The 19357-nt window shown below is 35.0% G+C and overlaps 1 protein-coding gene across 1 annotated transcript in view; it reads left to right on the top strand.

Moving 5' to 3' along the window:
* LOC134690099 (prolyl 4-hydroxylase subunit alpha-1-like) overlaps window positions 1-19357 on the top strand; it is a 47737-nt gene that overhangs the window by 23864 nt on the left and 4516 nt on the right. The window contains exons 10-11 of the mRNA XM_063550071.1: window positions 8768-8836; window positions 10692-10788. Of these exons, the coding sequence (XP_063406141.1) occupies window positions 8768-8836; window positions 10692-10788 (166 nt within the window). The remainder of the gene's footprint in view (window positions 1-8767; window positions 8837-10691; window positions 10789-19357) is intronic.

The raw sequence follows: 19357 nt of genomic DNA, 5'->3' as shown, positions 1-19357 counted from the left end.
CGTATTTTTTTTTTCTTAACAGCAACTATGAACCTCAGCAATTCCCAGATGGCCCTTACTTCCAAAAGATCATTTCAGTGGGGCCTGTCCCCAGATATACCCTTTCATTTGAGCCATGTCCAGTGGCGAACTTTGCAGTATGAAAGTGGCAAGTCTTACCTAAGTGGTGTAGCTTGTATACGTGTTTTTTGTCTTTCTTAACAGCAACTTTGAACCACCAAAATTCTTAAATGGGCCTATCTCCCAAAAGATCATTTCAATTGTACCTTCCCCCGAAAATCTATGATAAACGGGACGATTTCAACTTCCCAATTATCAATTTCTCATTTCTCAGCAGTAACATAACCTCTGCCCTTCGTCTGGTGTTTACATATCACAATTGATACGTTGTTCACGTGCTTGTTCACACTATACGGACTTCATAAACAGGAGTGTGCTCCTTATGCAGAAACTGCTCCAACAAAGTTATGAGGACAGATTAACATTGACACTCCGTAAATTTTTTGGACACCATCACGAATTGGTGAATTAATACGATGTATCTTTAACCAAACTAGCTAAGGACATTTTTACCACATGATAGATTGTGGTTTGTCATTATGTCGTCTAATCTTTTAAATACCAAACGTGACTTATTCCCGATTGTGACTGTTTTGCTGAATGTGAATTCGGATTACTATAAGACGTGTTACGGTACTTGTCTATCCCAAATTCATGTATTTAGTTCAAATGTTTAATGTTATATTTTGTTATTCTCATCGGATTTTGTCAAATGTGTTGACGTCTTTTTTTCTACATTTATGTTTTATGGAAAGAAAAATTAATCACCGCTTCATTTATTAAATTTAATTTTGTTCAACGATCTTCAACGTAATCTGTACGATAATTTTCGTTTGAAGTTGGATTCATAACAAACTGGACATACATATATGATAGTTAATTGCTATTAATAAGTATTGCAATATGCATTGTGTAAAAATGTAATATCAGTATTTAGTTCTAATATAATCTTAAATATATCCTAATTCCATCTTACTTTTGAATTTTAGTTTTTCATCTGTGACGTCATTTTTGCACTGTTTCAGAAATTTCATATATTTAAATGTGACGTATTTGTTGTGCCTTTTCGCCATCGTATGTGACGTCATTTTTATGATATTGCGTTGAGGCCTGGACTGTGTCGGGTGTGTCTATTCTGTGTTGGTCTTAGCATTATGTATTCGGGTTTAGTTTTCTGTAATTAGTTAATTCTTCAGTTTCATTATGTATATCTGTTTTATATTCATTTGATAAAAACTGTTTGCAATAGCTTTAATTGTTCTACATAATAAGGATGTTCTTATCCCATGCATAAAAACATAGCCGTATTTGACACAACCTTTTTCAACTTTTGATCTTTGTACTTTTTTGCACTTTCGATATTTTATATCTGGGCGTTTTGTGTCGTCTTGTCTTGTGTGGACGAGGCTCGTTTTTGGCGTATTAAATTTTAAACCTGATGCTTTTTGTTGTCTATTAACCATGTGTTTCTTTGTCTTATATGTTCTCCTTTTTATTTGTATTGTAGTCCTGTTATATTATATTGTCATTTCAATGTTATATTTGACATTGCCATTAAAGTGCGAGGTTTGGCATGCCATAAAACCAGGTTCAACCCACCATTTTGTCCTGTACCAAGTCAGGAAGATGGTCATTGTTATATTATTGTTCGTTTCTGTGTGTGTTACATTTTAACGTTGCCGCGTTTGTTTCTCTTATATTTTTAGTGTAAATTCAAATTGCGATAAGACGTGTCACGGTACTTGTCTATCCCAAATTCATGAATTTGGTTTTGATGTTATATTTGTTATTCTCGTGGGATTTTGTCTGATGCTTGGTCCGTTTCTGTGTGTGTTACATTTCAGTGTTGTGTCGTTGTTCTCCTCTTATATTTAATGTTTCCCTCGGTTTTAGTTTGTTACCCCGATTTTTTTTCCCATGGATATATGAGTTTTGAACAGCGGAATACTACTGTTGCCTTTATGTACCTTCCCCCAGTTATACATTTCATTTGAGCCATGTCAGGTGGCGAACTTTGTCGTATAGAGCTAGCGAGTCTTATCGAAATAATGTAGGGTTGATACGTATTTCTATTTCTTAACAGCGATCCACAGCAATTTCAAAATGGACCTAACTTCGAAAAAAAATCATTTGAGTGGGGCCATCTCCTAGTTATATCCTTTTGTTTGAGCCTTGTTAAGAGGCGATTCTTACCGAAATATTGAAGTTTGTATACGCTTTTTTTTATTTTTTAACAGCAACTATAAACCACAGCAATTGCCAAATGGACCTTACCCAAAAAAATCATTTCAGTAGGGCCATCTCTCAGTTATACCCTTTCATTTGAGTCATGCCCAGTTGCACAGTTTGCTGTACGGCGCTTGCGAGTTTTAACGAAATAAAAAAAAGTTGTATACGTATTTTTATTTCTTAACAGCAACTATGAACCACAGCAATTCCCAAATGGGACTTACTCCCAGAAAATAATTTTAGTGGGGCTTTCTCCTAGTTATACCTTTTCATGTGAGCAATGTCCGGTAGCGAACTTTTGAGTACGGAGCTGGCGAGTCTATCCGAAATATTGTAGGTTGCATACGTATTTTTTTTTTCTTAACAGCAACTATGAACCACAGCAATTACTAAATAGGACTAACTCCCAAAAAATCACTTAACTGGGGCCTTTCCACAGTTATACTCCCTCAGGCAAAGTTGGCTTTAGATGAATTTGGCTATTTATTTTAGGTATTTTTTGACATACAGCTCTTCAACGGTTTCGGTACTTATACATCTTCGGATTTCAAATGTTTGGCTTTGAGCGTTCCTGATGAAGGTAAATCCAGAAAGGCGCTTCGGACGCAAGAAATTAATAGCGTGTTGTATTCAATATATTATACCCTTTCATTTGAACCATGTACGCTGGCGAACTTTGTCGTACGGAGCTGGCGACTCTATCCGAAATATTGTAGGTTGTATACGTAACTTTTTTCTTCTTAACAGCAACTATAAACCACTGCAATTCCCAAATGGGTCTAATTCCAAAAACATCATTTCAGTTGGGCCATCCCATAGTTATACCCTTTCATTTGAGCACTGTACTTTGGCAAATTTGTCGTATGGAGCTGGTGAGTCTTATCGGTTTAATGTAGGTTGTATACGTATTTTTATTTTACAGCAACTATGAACCACAGCAATTCCAAAACGATCATTTCAGTTGGGTCTTCTCCCAGTTATATCTTTCATTTGAGCCATGTCTAGTGGCGATCTTTGCCGTACGGAGCTGGCGAGTCTATCCGAAATATTTTGGGTTGTATACGTATTATTCTTTTCTGAACAGCAACTATGAACCACAGCAATTCCCAAATGGGCCTAACTCCAAACAAATCATTTCAGTGGGACCTTCATACAGTTATACCCTTTCATTTGATCCATGTCTGGTGGCGAGATTCGCCGTACGGAGCTGAAGATTCTATCAGAAATATTGTAGGTTGTATACGTATTATTTTTCTTAATAACAACTACGAACCACAGCAATTCCCAAATGGGCCTAACTCCCAAAAAATCATTTCAGTAGGACTTTCGCCCAGTTATACCCTTTCATTTAAGCAATGATCAGTTACGAACTTTGCTGTACGGAGCTTGCAAGTCTGAACGAAATAATGTAGGTTGTAAAAATATTTTTTTCTTAACACTAACTATGAACGTTAGCAATTCCCAAATGGACCTATATCCAAAAAAATCATTTCAGTTGGGACTTCCCCTAGTTATACCTTTTATTTGAGCCATGTCCGGTGGCGAACTTTGCCTAAGGAGCTGGCGAGTCTCTCCGAAATATTGTATGTTGTATACGTATTTTTGTTTCTTAACACCAACTTTGAAATACAGCAATTCCCAAATCGGTGTAACTCCAAACAAATCATTTCAGTGGGGTTTTCATCCAGTTATACCCTTTCATTTGAGCCATGTCCGATGGCGAACTTTGCCCTACTGAGCTGGCGAGTCTATCCGAAATATTGTAGGTTATATACGTACTTCTTTTCTTACCAGCAACTATGAACCACAGCAAATGGGTCTAACTCCCAAAAAATAGTTTCAGTGGGAAATTAACCTCAGTTATACCCTTTCATTCAAGCAATGTCAGATCAGTTACGAACTTTGCCGTACAGATATAGCGAGTTTTTCTTAACAACAACTATGCAGCACAGAATTTCTCAAACGGGTCTAACTCAAAACAAAGCATTTCAGTGGGGCCTCATCCCAGTTATTCCTTTTCATTTGAGCCATGTCCGTTGGTTAATTTTGCCGTACGAAGCTGGCGAGTCTATCCGAAATATTTTAGGTTGTATACGTATTTTTGTGTCTTAACAGCAACTTTGAACCACAGCAATTCCCAAATGGGCCTAACAAAAAAAAATCATTTTATTGGGGCCTGCACCCAGTTACATGTATACCCTTTTATTTAAGCCATGACCAGTTGCTAACTTCACCGTACGGAGCTGGGGAGTCTCAACGAAACAATGTAGGTTGTATACCTATCTTTTTTTCTTAACAGCAAATATGAAGCACAGAAAGTTCCAAATGGGTCTAACTCCAAAAAAATCATTTCAGTGGGGCTTTCACCCAGTTATACCCTTTCATTTGTGGCATGTACAGTGGTGAATTTTGCCGTGCGAAGCTGGAGAGTGTATTCGAATTATTGTAGATTGCGTACGTAATTTTTTTTCTTAACAGCAACTATGAACCACAGAAAGTCCCAAATGGGTCTAACTCCAAAAAAATCCTTTCAGTGGGGCCTTTATCCAGCTATATCCTTTGAGTCGTGTCTGGTGGCGAGCTTTGCCGTACGGAACTGAAGAGTGTATCCAAAATATTGAAGGTTGTATATTTATTTTTTTCTGAATAGCCACTATGAACCACAGCAATTCCCAAATGGGCCTCAATTAAAAAAAAACATTTTTAGTTTGGTCTTCTCCCAGTTATTCCTTTCATTTGAGCCATGTCTGCTGCCGTTCTTTGCCGTACGGAGCTGGCGAGTCTATCAGAAATATTGTGGTTTGTATACGTATTATTTTTTTCTTAAAAGCCACTATGAACCACAGCAATTCCCAAATGGGCCTAAATCCCAAAAAAATATTTTAGGGTGACCTTCGCCCATTTATAAATTTTCGTTAAAGCCATGATCAGTTGCTAACTTTGCCGTACGGAGCTGGCGAGTTTTAACGAAATAATGTAGGTTGTATACGTATATACAGCAACTATGGACCACAGCAATTCCAAAATAGGCATAACTCCCAAAACATTACCTCACTGGGGCCTTCTCACAGTTCAATCCTTTTTATTTGAACCATGTACGATGGCGAACTTTGCCGTACGGAGCTTGCGAGTTTGTCCGAAATATTGGAGGTTGTATACGGGTTTTTTTCTTTCTAAACAGCATCTATGAACCACATTAACTTCTAAATGGCCCTAACCCCCCAAAAATCATTTACTTGGGACCTTCCCCCAGTTATACCCTTTCATTTAAGCCATGACCACAAACAACCTTTGCCGTACGGAGTTGGTGAGCCTCATCGAAATAATGTAGGTTGTAAACGTAACTTTTTTCTTCTTAACAGCAACTATGAACCACAGCAATTCCCGAATGGGTCTTACACCAAAATATCATTAGATTTCAGTGGGGCCTTCCCCCAGTTATACCCTTTTATTTGAGCCATGTGGGGTGGCAAATTTTGCCGTACGGAGCTGACGAGTCTATACGAAATATTTTAGGTTGTATACGCATCTTTTTTTCTACGCTAGCGAACTTTGTTGTACGCAGCTTGCGAGTTTTACCGAAATATTTTAGGTTGTAAAAAATCATTTCAGTTGGTCCTCCTCCAGTTTTAACTTTCATTTATGCCATATACGCTTGCAAACTTTGCTGTACGCACCTTGCGAGTTTTACCGAAATATTGTAGGTTGTAGACGTATTTTTTTCTTCTTAACAGCAACTATGAACCACAGCAATTCCCATATTGGCCTCACGACCAAAAAATCATTTCAGTGGGACCTTCCCTCAGTTATATCTTTTCATTGGAGTCATTTCCAATGGCGATCTTTGCCGTAAGAACCTGGCGAGTCTGACCGAACAACTGTAGGTTCTATATGCATTTTTCTTAACAGCAACTATGAACCACAGCAATTCTTAAATGGACCTAACTCCCAAAAAATTATTTCAGTGGGACCATCCCCCAGCTATAACCTTTCATTTAAACCAAGACCAGAGGCGAACTTTGCCGTACAGAGCTGGCAAGTATTAACGAGAGAATGTAGGTGGTAAATCATTTTTTTTCTTAAGAGCAACAATGAACCATGGGTCAAAGTTTGAAAAATCATTTCAGTGGGACCATCCCACAGCTATACCCTTACATTTGAGCCATATCCGGTGGCGAACTTTGCCGTACGAGGCTAGCGAGTTTTACCTAAATATTGTAGGTTACATACGGGTTTTTTCTTACTTGAACAATAAACCACATCAATACCCAAATGTGTCTCATTCCAAACAAATCATTTCAGTGGGGTCTTTCCCCAATTATACCCTTTCGTTTGAGCCATGTCCGGTGGCGAACTTTGCCATACGGAGCTGGCGAGTTATACCGAGATAATGTAGGTTGTATACGGGTTTTTTTCATTCTTAACAGCAACAATGAACAACAGCAAATCCCAAATGGGTCTCACTCCAAACAAATAATTTCAATTGGGCCTTCCCCAAGTTATATACTTTCATTTGAACCATGCCGTACGGAGCATGCGAGTTTTACCGAAATATTTTAGGATGTATACGGGTTTTTTTCTTTATTATCAGCAACCTTGAACCACAGCAATTCCCAAATGAGTCACACTCCAAAAACATCATTTCAGTGGGGCCTTTCCCCAATTATACCTTTCATTTGAGCGATATTCGGTGGCAAACTTTGCCGTACAGAGCTAGCGAGTTTTACCGAAATATTGTAGGTTCTGTTCGGTTTTTTTCTAACTGAACAGCAACTATGAACTACAGCAATTCACAAATGGGTGTAACTCCAAACAAATCATTTTGTTCGTCCATTTATACCTTTTCATTTCAGCCATATACGGTGGCGAACTTTGCCGTATGGACCTGGGGAATCTTAACAAAAGAATGTATGTTGTTAACGTTTTTTTCTTAACAGGAACTGTGAACCACAGCAATTCCCAAATGGGTCATCCTCTAAAAACATCATTTTAGTTGGGCCTTTGCCCAGTTATACCTTTCATTTGAGCCATGTCCGGTGGCGAACTTTGATGTACAGAGCAAGCAAGTCTTACCTATATACTGTAGGTTGTATACGTATTTTTTTCTTAACAGCAACAATGAACCACATCAATTCACAAATGGGCCTAACTCCCAAAAATTCAATTCAGTGGGACCTTCCCCTAGTTATACCTATCATTTGAGCCATACCCGGTGGCGAACTTTGCCGTACGGAGTTTGCGAGTCTAACAAAAATAATGTAGGTTGTATGCGTATTTCTAATTCTTAACAGCAACTATGAACCACAGCGATTCCAAAATGGGCCTAACTCCCAAAAAAATAATTCAGTTGGACCTTCCCCAGTTATACCTTTTCATCTAAGCCATGACCAGTGGCGAACTTTGCCGTACGTAGCAGGCGAGATTGAACGAAAGAATGTAGGTTGCATACGTACTTTTGTTTTTCTTAACAGCAACTATGCACCACAGCAATTCCCAAGTGGGTCTTACTCCAAAAACATCATTTCAGTGGGGCCTTCCTCAAGTTATACCCTTTCATTTGAGCCATCTCCAGTGTCGAACTTTGCCGTACGGAACTGGCGATTCTTACCGAATGTTAGTAGGTTGTATATGTTTTTTTTGTTAACAACAACTTTGAACCACAGCAATTATCAAATCGGCATCGGCCTAACTCCCAAAAAATCATTTCAGTGGGGCTTTTTCCTAGTTATGCCCTTTCATTTGAGCCATGTCCGGTGGCAAACTTTGCCGTACGGAGCTGGCGAGCCTTGCCGAATGAATGTAGGTTGTATGCGTATTGTTTTTCTTAACAGCAACTACGAACCATAGCAATTTCCATATAGGTCTAACTCCCAAAAATTCATTTCAGTGGGGTTTTATCCTAGTTATGTAAACCATTGTTACAAACCCTCATTCAAACCAATACAAACGCATAGCTATCATTTCGAATATTACAAGTCACAAACCTAATTTTGAATAGAGAATGAAGTTTTGAAAGGGGTAAGGAATAAAATTTCGTGCGAATGTAATGAATACCTAACGGTTTTTGTATAAATGACAGCAAGTCATTAATAGCGACATCATGCAGAGAAGGTGATATATAATGACGATAACCATGACTGCGTCTACGTCGAGGAATAGAATTGAAAATATTCATTAAACGATGGAGGATACTCTTGAACAATTCGCTAGCTCATTGAAAAGATATACCCTAAAACAATTGGCTGACTCTTTAAAGAGTCATACACGTAAATTGGTTGACACTTTAAGAAGTTGTCCCCTGAAACAATTGGACCACTCCTTAATGCGTTAAACAATTAAACGTCTATTTGCAACTTATTTTGGTGTCCCTTGTATCTTTTTCAAATATCTAGTGTACGAAGCAACAATAATAAATGATGAACAGTTTTACCTGTAACGATTGTCAACTTGACCTAAACGGGTTTTTTTTATCTTTCAGATGAATGACGTAAGAGAAGGAGGAGCTACCATTTTCCCCGAACTCAACACAAGAATCCCTGTTGAAAAAGTACCATTTCATACCTTATATATTGTATAAAAAAAATGTTTCGCGCAACCAGAACTACACAAAGAATGCTTTTGAAACAGACACAGTAAATTATATGTTTGAATTGAAACATTGACGCAAACTGAATATATACCACATTCGGTCTAGATCTATATGATTGAGAGAAAAACTTTTAAGCATGTAAAATATTCCAATATTTTCTCTTGTACGAAGTATATAAAAAGCAACGCATTTCATAGATATAAGAAAATGGGGTATGAGTGTCAATGAGACAACTCTCCATCCAGGTCACAATTCGTAAAAGAAAAAGCGTTTTAGGTCAAAGTACGGTCTCAATATGGAGATTTGGCTCACACCGAACAGTAATTAAGCTATAAATGACCTAATGTGTGTCAAGATTTAACGTTTCAGCAAGGTGATTAGGGGTTTAGGTAAGCAATGATTGCTGGTATATGGTTTATAGATGAGTGGATTACAGGAAAGTTAAAAAATGCAATTTAAAAAAAAAAATCCCACATCGTTTTGAATTACGAGTTAATCAGTAGCAGAACGTTATGTGTTTGTTTAGAATACTAGAACTAAGTATATTGTACAATCGAAAGGCCAGGAATAACCTTTAAGTTAATCATATCAAATGAATAAGTATTCTTAATTTCGAGTGATATCACATGAATAAGTATTATCATTTTCGAGTGATATCACATGAATAGGTATTATCATTTTCGAGTGATATCACATGAATAGGTATTCTCATTTTCGAGTGATATCACATGAATAGGTATTCTCATTTTCGAGTGATATCACATGAATAGGTATTCTCATTTTATTTCAAAGTTGTTTAGGTCGAATCTTAAAACGCGAAAAAAAATGCATAATAGAGTATCAGTCATTGCATCACAAGTGAAAAATGATTTTAATAATGTGATAAATATTTGCTTCTGGTAAAAGCGTCATATAAGCCAAATCTCTATAAAAATTTAACAATCGCAGTGCAAAGGGGACATCGTTATGAAGTGGAGAGTTAGCAAACTTGTAAGAAAGAAAATATTTACCTATAATGAGAATTTTTTCAATGTACTAGTATTTGGAAAAAAACTGTTTTGAAATGGATAAATTTACAAAAAAACCTCTATATCATCTCACTAATTTTACACGACTTCGCCTTATCATCAACGAGAGTGTGTTGATTATTTTTTCTATCAACCATTGGTTAACTTCGGCACGAAAGCAATAAAGTTGCCAAAAATTTATAATCAACAATCACTGAATACATTTTATTGGTCGTTTATACTAAAGGGTTTGTGTAAAAAAGAGGGTGCTTAAAAGACTTCACAGACCTATTCCAAGTTTCTGTCAGAAGTGCCGTATTTTTTTTTTATTTAAATCTTTACAAAGAGTGAATCAAATTGGTGGTAAAAAAAAATAGGGGTCCCGAAACCGTTTGGGCTCAAAATATTACTTTTAAACATTTTAGTTAAACGGTTATTTAAATTGTCCATACAAATGATACGTTTCGTTAAGATTGCAAATTTTAATTTTTAAAGTTTAAAAAATTCAGATGAAGGTTGAAATATGATATCAAAATATTGGCATATATTAAATCGAATATGCTTGCATTTAATTTGGTCCAAATATTTGTTTAACATTATGATCACTAGAAACTCGTAACGGTTTCATACGACTAATCTTACAAAACATATATCAGATCTACTCTAGAACTGTAAACTGTATGTGACAGAATTATTAAATTTTGATATGTAACTGTATTACTTCTAATTTTTTATTAAATTATATACCCTGAAAAGATTTTTAAAAAAGAAGGTATATTTTTGTGCTTTATTGTGTTTTAATCAAGGGAGCTGCTGCATTTTGGTATAATCTTCTTCCAAATGGAGAAATAGACCCACGACTAGAACACGGAGGATGCCCAGTATTACTTGGATCTAAATGGAGTATGTATGATAGAAGGCATTTTTAATCTATAAATATAGTTCACGACTAGTATAGTGTAACATTCAATAATTAATGCACGGGTTCGTTTCCTAGCACACATACTTCCCACTGTTCGCTCTAGTGTACAATAACTACACTCTCTTCGCTGAACGTGTCGTGCATTTCGCTACGCTCTGTTCGCTTCCGTATATGATAACGTCAAGTGTGTTCGCTACGACGTTGCGCACGATATTGGTGTCACTTTCGAAATACGGGTTTGAAGGCGGGTTATTCAAATTCAAGCACTTATCCTATACAATAAATATCCATGTTATGCATATCATTCGAAGGGAAATAAACCATAGAAATCAATAACATAGATTATTTGTGATTTGTCTATTTTTTAATGAAAAACTTTGCTCATTTCGATGCCTATAACGTCATTTCAAGGGTGTCCCGCTGTTACAATTTTGTTTTATGCGCGTCTTTGAAATCCCAGTGCAGATTCAGAAGTAAGAAGAATGGTTTAAAATTTTACAACTGTATTGTATACATTTAAAGTTAAACGAAGTAGCAGACGTTTTTAACTGTAAGGGTAGGAAGATCGTCAGAAGTGTTTAAATAAAAAAGAGAAAAAAATGTCCCAATTAGCTGCTCAACCCGCAAAAAAAATTTCTGCCTTAATTTTCATAGGATATAACGGACGAAAATAGATTTTAATGATATCAGATAAAATATACATGTTCTGAAGAAGCTTTCTGCAGTCACCATTATCTAACTGCGGTCTGATTTTAAAAACATCGTCATTTTTCCCGTGTCCAATAAAATGTCCCGATGTACAAAATAACACAAAGAATAATTCAGAGGCTTTTTATCAAACGAAATTCTACTGTATCGCAAGTTTGTAACACATGTAAACTGATATGAACGGAAAATACATTTAATTTTCTTTAAATTGATATGATATATACTTTTGTTTGAATTGCAAGTAGAAAATCCGAAACGATCTAAGATGTCCAATGACATGTCCCCGTATTACGGTTTAACCGTAATTTGACGTTCGCGTTATAATAACGTTAAACTGATACGACTTTTCTTGCATATTTGGCATAACATTATTCATGAAATGGTCTGATATATATATAAAATAAAGTTCTCGTTTAATACGCATTAAAATAAAGATCTGCATTGTTTCAAGGATACGAGATGTCGAAATATTTAACTCGGATACTTCATAAAGGCAAGACCCCGGAGCTATAACAAAGAGACAACTTACTTATGACCACATTCCCACTTTATAAAAGATGCATTGAAAAAGAAAATGCGATCAAAAGTGAGATCTCAATTTTCCTCCTTAGGCAGATAGTATTTGCAAAGTCATAGCGATGCTATTAAAAGATTCGAAGCTATACAAATGAATGAATATTCTCAGAAAATCTTATGAGAAAAAGTACTCCTTGGTCGTGAACCTTTCAGTAAAAAACGTGCAATCATTTAAAAAAAAGTTTTATCAGAGAAATACTCGTATGTCATAAGCGTGTCAGTATAGGTAACAATCATTTTTTTTAACAACTGTGAGTAGAACAATTCCTAGTCATCCACCTAGCAATGTGTGAATGAAAAATAAGGTTATTACATTTAGAAGTAGTGTAGCAGAATGAAGTTTATTTTCTCGAATCTCCAACAGAATTGCCTGGTACATAGGCATGTGATGAAACTAGTTTTAAAATTGAAATAGAAACATTTTTTTATCATAATTTGAGAAAGAACAAACGAGAGGGAGAGGGAGAGAAGTTGTCCGACACATATGATGAATGGCACATAAACATGCGGCAACAAGCTCCAAGGTATTAATTTACAGATACTATCAACTCTTTCGAGAAAAAAATATAACTAATCAATCTGCTGGGTGCAGATTATTTTATTTTTTGTGTGTAAAGCAGACCTCTTTCATCTTCGCAGAGCGCCACAAAACATAGCTGAAATAATGATTTTTACATCGCGATGACCGTGTAAAGAGTTTTCCATACTTTGCCAAATTCTATAATTTCAAACATTATAAAAAAGATTTGATTGCCGACCCTTTTTCGAAGCTTGAGTTTGTGAAAAAATATCAGATGAAAAGATAGCTCGTAAAATATGTTTCCTGTTGTCTACTCTGTGGTCGAATTGTTGTCGCTTTGACACATTCCCCATGTCCTTTCTCAATTATATTCCGATAGCAAACACAAAACAATACCATACCACTGTTCTCATTTTCATAATAAAGTAGAATATGCGGCCGTAAAAGACCAATTAATAATTTCTATATGCAATCAACAATGAGCAAAACCCTTACCAGCTATAAAAGGCCCGGCGAGAAAACCAACTGTATAAAATGTGTAAATTCCTACATAACATGAATTTTCTAAATTATTTGCTGGTAAAACAATCCTGATTTTAAAATTTTAATCAATGAAATCATTTTCTTTTTGAAAAGACTTCAACCAACTTTAAATCATTGAAAGCTGGTAACGGCAGCATAAGAGCACGTATTTCTTTTTCAAACTTGATGCACAATTTATTAAAAAATTTGTTAGAGATTTTTGAAAATATACTATTTTTAACATTTTCCATAAAATCGGGCTTGATGTTAATATTGTGGACTTCATAAATAACATGAATTATATAGTAGGTACAAAATGTATAAGTCACTGTTTAAGGAAAAAAGATAAAATTAAATTCTTGAACTATTATATCATCGGTAGTATAATCACGGTGGGTATGGTTGTCCTGCGAGAGAACGTACTGTGCTGGTGATTCGGTCCTGACGGGTGCTGGTGGGTCCTGATTCTGTGCTGGTGGGTTTGTTTACATTGTATCAGAACGGCAATAAAACGACTGTTTTGTTGCTTGATTTTTCTCTGATGCGTCATAAGTACCATGCAAAGTATATTACAACAATATTATATTGCAAAAGTCGTGCAAGTTCGTTAAACGGAATTGTCCTGACGATGTGCTGGTGATAAGAAAAACGGTCCTGGTTCTGTGCTCCTATGTCCTGGTTCTGTGCCTTTATATTTTAGTTAAAAGTGGCATAAACCCCTATTTTTGACATTTTCACTCTTTGAGTATGTTTGTTTTGTTCATACATCGTTGACAATGTAATGGAATTTGATGCGACTGTCATACAAGTGAGATGTTTAGCTAGCTATAAAACAAGGTTCAATCCACCATTTTCTACATTAGAAAATGCCTGTACCAAGTCAGGAATATGACAGTTGTTATCCATTCGTTTGATGTGTTTGAACTTTTGATTTTACCTTTTGATTTTTTGATTTTCCTTTTTGGATTTTCCTCGGAGTTCAGTATTTTTGTGTTTTTACTTTTTATATATTCAAGATCATTGATGCTGTACTGTTATTGACTAATTAACTGTTGTCTGCTTTCTTGAAATTGACATTGTTATGAATCTGTTTACTGTTATTATGAGAGAAAAAATACCCCTATTTTTTTATTCTTTTTAAAATTAACTGTAATTTTATTTAATGGCCTGTTAATGGAACCCTTCTTGCCCCCTTTGAAGATAAGAAAATATGTTGACGATTTTCGGGATTACGATCATTTTGCAAGATCACCAAAATACGTTGTAATTTAAACAATACTTATATAAAGTAGATGATGTGGTTTGTTTGTTGTCAATGGACAAATTTCCACAAGAAACCAAAGGAAGTATGTGTTAACAACCATACGTCATTGTACGACCTTCAACAATAAACCATAAAATAAAAATGTAAAAGGTTTTGCATAAAAATGGAGAGCAAAAATATAGAACAAAGGAATTTCTGAGCGTTTGAATCATATGTCTTTAGCAGCTTAAAACACATTTGTTTGTGAACAATTGAGTGCTGACTATAAGAATGACATTTGCGGGTTTGTTTGTGGTTTTTTTTTTTTGGGGGGGGGGGGGGTAAGTTAGAGCGAGGTTACAGTGAACGTGTTAAGCTGGGAATAGTTTCCCGTAAGATTTAAAAGTTGTATTTTAAAAGAAAAAGGTATCTTACAGCTATTAAGAATCACTTGCTGTATCTGTAAGATGTTTTCAACATAACTTTTTTGTCTGAACGGTTATCAGGTGTTTTTTTTTTCGAAAGTTCGATAGAACACTTAAAAAAAATCACTATTTTATGAAAGGGCAGACTAGAATATGTCAAAGAATGAAGACGAGATAACCTAAAGAACACTAACAAAACTAAGATTTCTTAGCTTTTCATTTCAAAATTCCAAAATAAATAAATATTTTTGATAAAGAATTACAGGGGAGGAAGTGAACAATGTGTCCTACTTTTCTATATTTAAATACTTTTATGAATAAAAATCAAATCTGCCTTAATTATAATTGAAAATGAGTAAATGGAAAAAATACCCAACTAAAATACACTTTTATTTTAATATTGGTTATATCACCAAGCTTTTAAGTTTTGTGTGTCAAACACACCATCTCTGTAGTAATGACTCCTTACTAAGATATTTCACTTCTCAATTTTTTTTCTGCATTTTTTTATATTGTGAATTCTTAGTATTATTATATTAAAATGTAGCCTTAATTTATATTTAAAAAAACTGAATCTAAAGCCAAATAAATCAAACATTTTTGTTTTCATCTATCCGTTTTCAGGACTTTAACAATCAACGTAAACACGCCTGGAAAGTAAAATACGTACTCGACTGTCTGTAATCGACCATTTTTAGACACCCTCCTAAAAAACAAGCCGGGTTGGGGTTCAGAGATGCAAATTAAGTACTTACTAAGATCAATATTTCATATTTTCGTGTATGGTTTATCACTCCCTCCTGTGGCCTGTCAATTACGAAAATGTGCAAACTGCAATAGTATCAAAACAGCACAGACAATGAATAATAGAGATATAATTTTGTACATATATATGTATCAAGGGGAAACTTCTTGCAAAGCATTATTATTTATAGTTCATTATTGTATTTAGTAGAAAAAGAGAATTTGGTGAAAATAAAATTACTATTTTTGTAGAAAATTCACAGACCATTGTACAGAGATTTTTGTTTTGTTTAGCATGGGATCAACACAAGGGTACATTATCTTTAAAAATCTATTTAAAAGTATTTGAAACTAACGTTTGCTTTGTTAATTGTGACTTCAATTGAGTATAAAACAAGTATAATGTACTTTAACCTATAATGGTTTACTTTTTAAATTGTTATTTGGATGGAGAGTTGTCTCATTGGCACTCACACCACATCTTCCTATATCTATATAAGTTTAAAAAAGAAATTCGTAGATTAAACACCTAGATTTAACTTTAAAAAGTCATAACAGTTTACAACAATACAAATCTACACACACAAACAACTGGCTTGATTTCAACTGATTATCAACCCGAATCGCTATAAGATCATATATAAGCTCACCTGTGTTGAGGGGTCGAGTGAGGTTCATGTATTGTCTTGGCGTCCGTATTACAATTTACTTGACTAAATGTTACCATATGATTTTTGAAGAGTGAATCTAGGAAAAACAATATTCATCAACAAACATGACCACTGTCTGATAAAATGTATTCGAGTTTTTAGTTACAGCCGATTCCATTGAGTATGTAGGCAAAGCTAATATCTTTGGTTAGCTTGTTAGCTAAACCGTGAAGTCATTGTTAGGTAAGGTATATTACCCTCCTTTCGAAGTAGTCTGGTCCTACAGAGAGAAAGATGTGTCGCTTTTCGGACTAGTCTACTCTTAAAGTAGGGTAGTTTACATAACCTAACAATGACTTTTCTGTTCAGCAAACAAGATAACCAATGAAAGATATTCCCTTTGTCTACACACTCATTGAAATCGGCTTTAATATTGCAAATGTTCAAGCAATTAGGGCAAAACTAGAGTAAAAAAAATCAAAATGTCTATTTACCTTGCACATTTCAGAAAATTCAGATCAGATAACGAAACTGGGTCCAGTAACATTTAGAAGCAATTTAAAATTTTGACCCTCACAGTTTCCATTCACCACAAATATTCTCGTTACAACGAATCATTTTAAATACAAAAATACTATTGCAGCCTTTTGTTTATCTATTAATACATGTATACGGATAAAGTTATGAAAGGCAGCAGGGTCACCAGGGTGAGGAGTCCATGTCATCTGAAATAAATGCTAAGCATAGATCTAGAAAGCGGCAGATAGTCATGACATTAAAAAAACTCTCTTTTTTCGACTTTTTTCGAACAAATTGACACATAAAATGAATTTTATAGTATTGTGGAATTTTTAACTTGTGTTCAATTAATTGGTTACACCTTTTACTAGGATAACAATCCTGTCAAGTATGAAGTGGGTAAAATATTTCAGAAAAAAGATGGAAATGTGAAAGTTTCCGAGCATAAGAACAGCTAACATACCTCGTCAGCGTGGAAGCTAAAAAGTCCACGATTGGGATTTTTGTATATGAGAACATGGTTTATCTATTAGTTGAAATGCGGCTTTGAACTAGATTTCAGTACCTGCAAGCATTCGTTATTCAAAAATGTGTGTCTTTGTGTTATTATTGTATGTAATAAATTGTTGTGTTGGTACACCACTGTAACAGGGAAGGAGGAAATGAGTTGGATGAAAGTGGGGAGGGGTATGCGGAGCGCTAACAAACATGTCTATGCGGCATGGGCTTTGATCATTGTTGAAGCATCAATGTAAGGGGCATTTAATATCTTAATAAAACTATTCTTATTTTAGATACTATATATTGTTATCTGATATTGGACGAAAGATGTTGTCCTTTTATGTAATTATTTAATACAAGTTACGATCATTTGAAAACACATATTAAACAGCCAAATGGATGCACAAGAGCTAAAATAGGAGTCATAGATCCTATTGACAACAATTATCTGCCCAATTTTATTGATTTTGTAACATTTGTTTCAAATATGACCAACTTATTATCCAAAATCACCAGCACCGTATCAGGACCCACCAGCACAATGACAGGACCCACCAGCACAGTATCAGGACATGAATAAATTGAAAAAATGCTAAACTTTAATAAATTGCAAAGTTTTTTCACAAAATAGTTTGTCGTGTGGATTGCGGTATAGAAAGCGAACTCTATGAGCATTTCTGTTTTATTTTTTCAGTTCGAGATTTTCTGAAATTGAGCATTTTTGTGTTACGCTTACTGAAACAGTTTAGAGGGTCAACTTTTTAATGGTTTACATATGAACCCATAAGAAACAAAATTGAAAAATCTTAACTGTTTTCTTCCATTTTTTACGAGTGAAAACGTCAACAATCATCATTTTCGTCTTTGTTTACATTTTTTCATTGATCACCAGCACCCGTCAGGACCGAATCACCAGCACAGTACGTTCTCTCGCAGGACAACCATACCCACCGTGATAATAGTCCCAGGATTAAAGTGTTGATAAAATAAGATTATGAAAAGAAAAATAGCTGGCGATATACTACCTACACCTTTCACATAGTCAGAGACAAATCAAGAAGCATTTGATCATTAACGTACATGGAGGGAGCGTAACTACCAAATTACAACAGACATATGTAAACGTGTAATTGGAGAAAAGAGACAGAAACAAGAAACGAAATATTTACAATCTTACCAGCAAATATAGGAGACGTACTCTGGCAGATAGAACATTGCTTAGTTATAAGAAATAGAAGAAACTGTTAATACACAAATATCAAAAAGAAAAGAAAATAAGACATCAAAGGTTATAAGCAAAGACAGCTAATGTGATATGGCGTATGCACGCTCGTCCTAAGAGTAAAAAGGTTAGACTCAGATTTGTCCTGTATTTGTTTCACTCAAAGTATCAAACTAAATTTTAAAGATTTAAAACATTCTGAAGATAAAATAACGCCAAAAAATATACAAAACAGACTTTTCAGTTAAATTTTTAACATAAATTAGGCAGTTAGTTTTCTCGTCTGAATTGTTTTACATTGTCATTTCGGGGCTTTTTATATCAGACTATGCGATATGGGCTTAACTCATTGTTGAAGGCCGTACAATGACCTATAGTTGTTAATTTCAGTGTCATTTTGGTCTCTTGTGGGAAGTTGTGTCATTGGCAAACATACCACATCTTCTTTTTATATATTTAAATCAGTTTACAAGATATCAAAATTGCTATTGTGTTATTGTTGCAGACAATTCTTTGTATAAATTAAGAATTGTTCATGTATCTAAAATTTTGTTTTAATTCCATGGAATTTTGCATTTGCACCGGTTTGAAAAAATAAATCCATATAAAGAAGCAAGTTCGAAAATATCTGTACTTTAAGTGGCATTTTTACATGAGTAGAATATAAGGTCAACGTTTGAAACTTACCGTGGAACAACGTCAAAATCGTTGTTTTATTTTGAACGTCGTGTAACGATAAGTGGCACCAATACCGTGCGTAACGTCTACCCGTGTACAAGTACTATACTGTGTTTGCTCCCGTGTACATGTTTTTCCTCACTGTGTTTGCTCCCGTGTACAAGTTTTTCTTCGCTGTGTTTGCTCTCGTGTATAAATTTTTCTTTACTGTGTTTGCTCCCGTGTACATGTTTTTCTTCACT

The sequence above is a fragment of the Mytilus trossulus genome, chromosome 11 (genome assembly GCF_036588685.1).
Source record: "Mytilus trossulus isolate FHL-02 chromosome 11, PNRI_Mtr1.1.1.hap1, whole genome shotgun sequence".
NCBI classification, from domain to species: domain Eukaryota; kingdom Metazoa; phylum Mollusca; class Bivalvia; order Mytilida; family Mytilidae; genus Mytilus; species Mytilus trossulus.
Note: the sequence above shows the minus strand (reverse complement) of the source record. Positions and strands in the feature narration are given on the sequence as shown.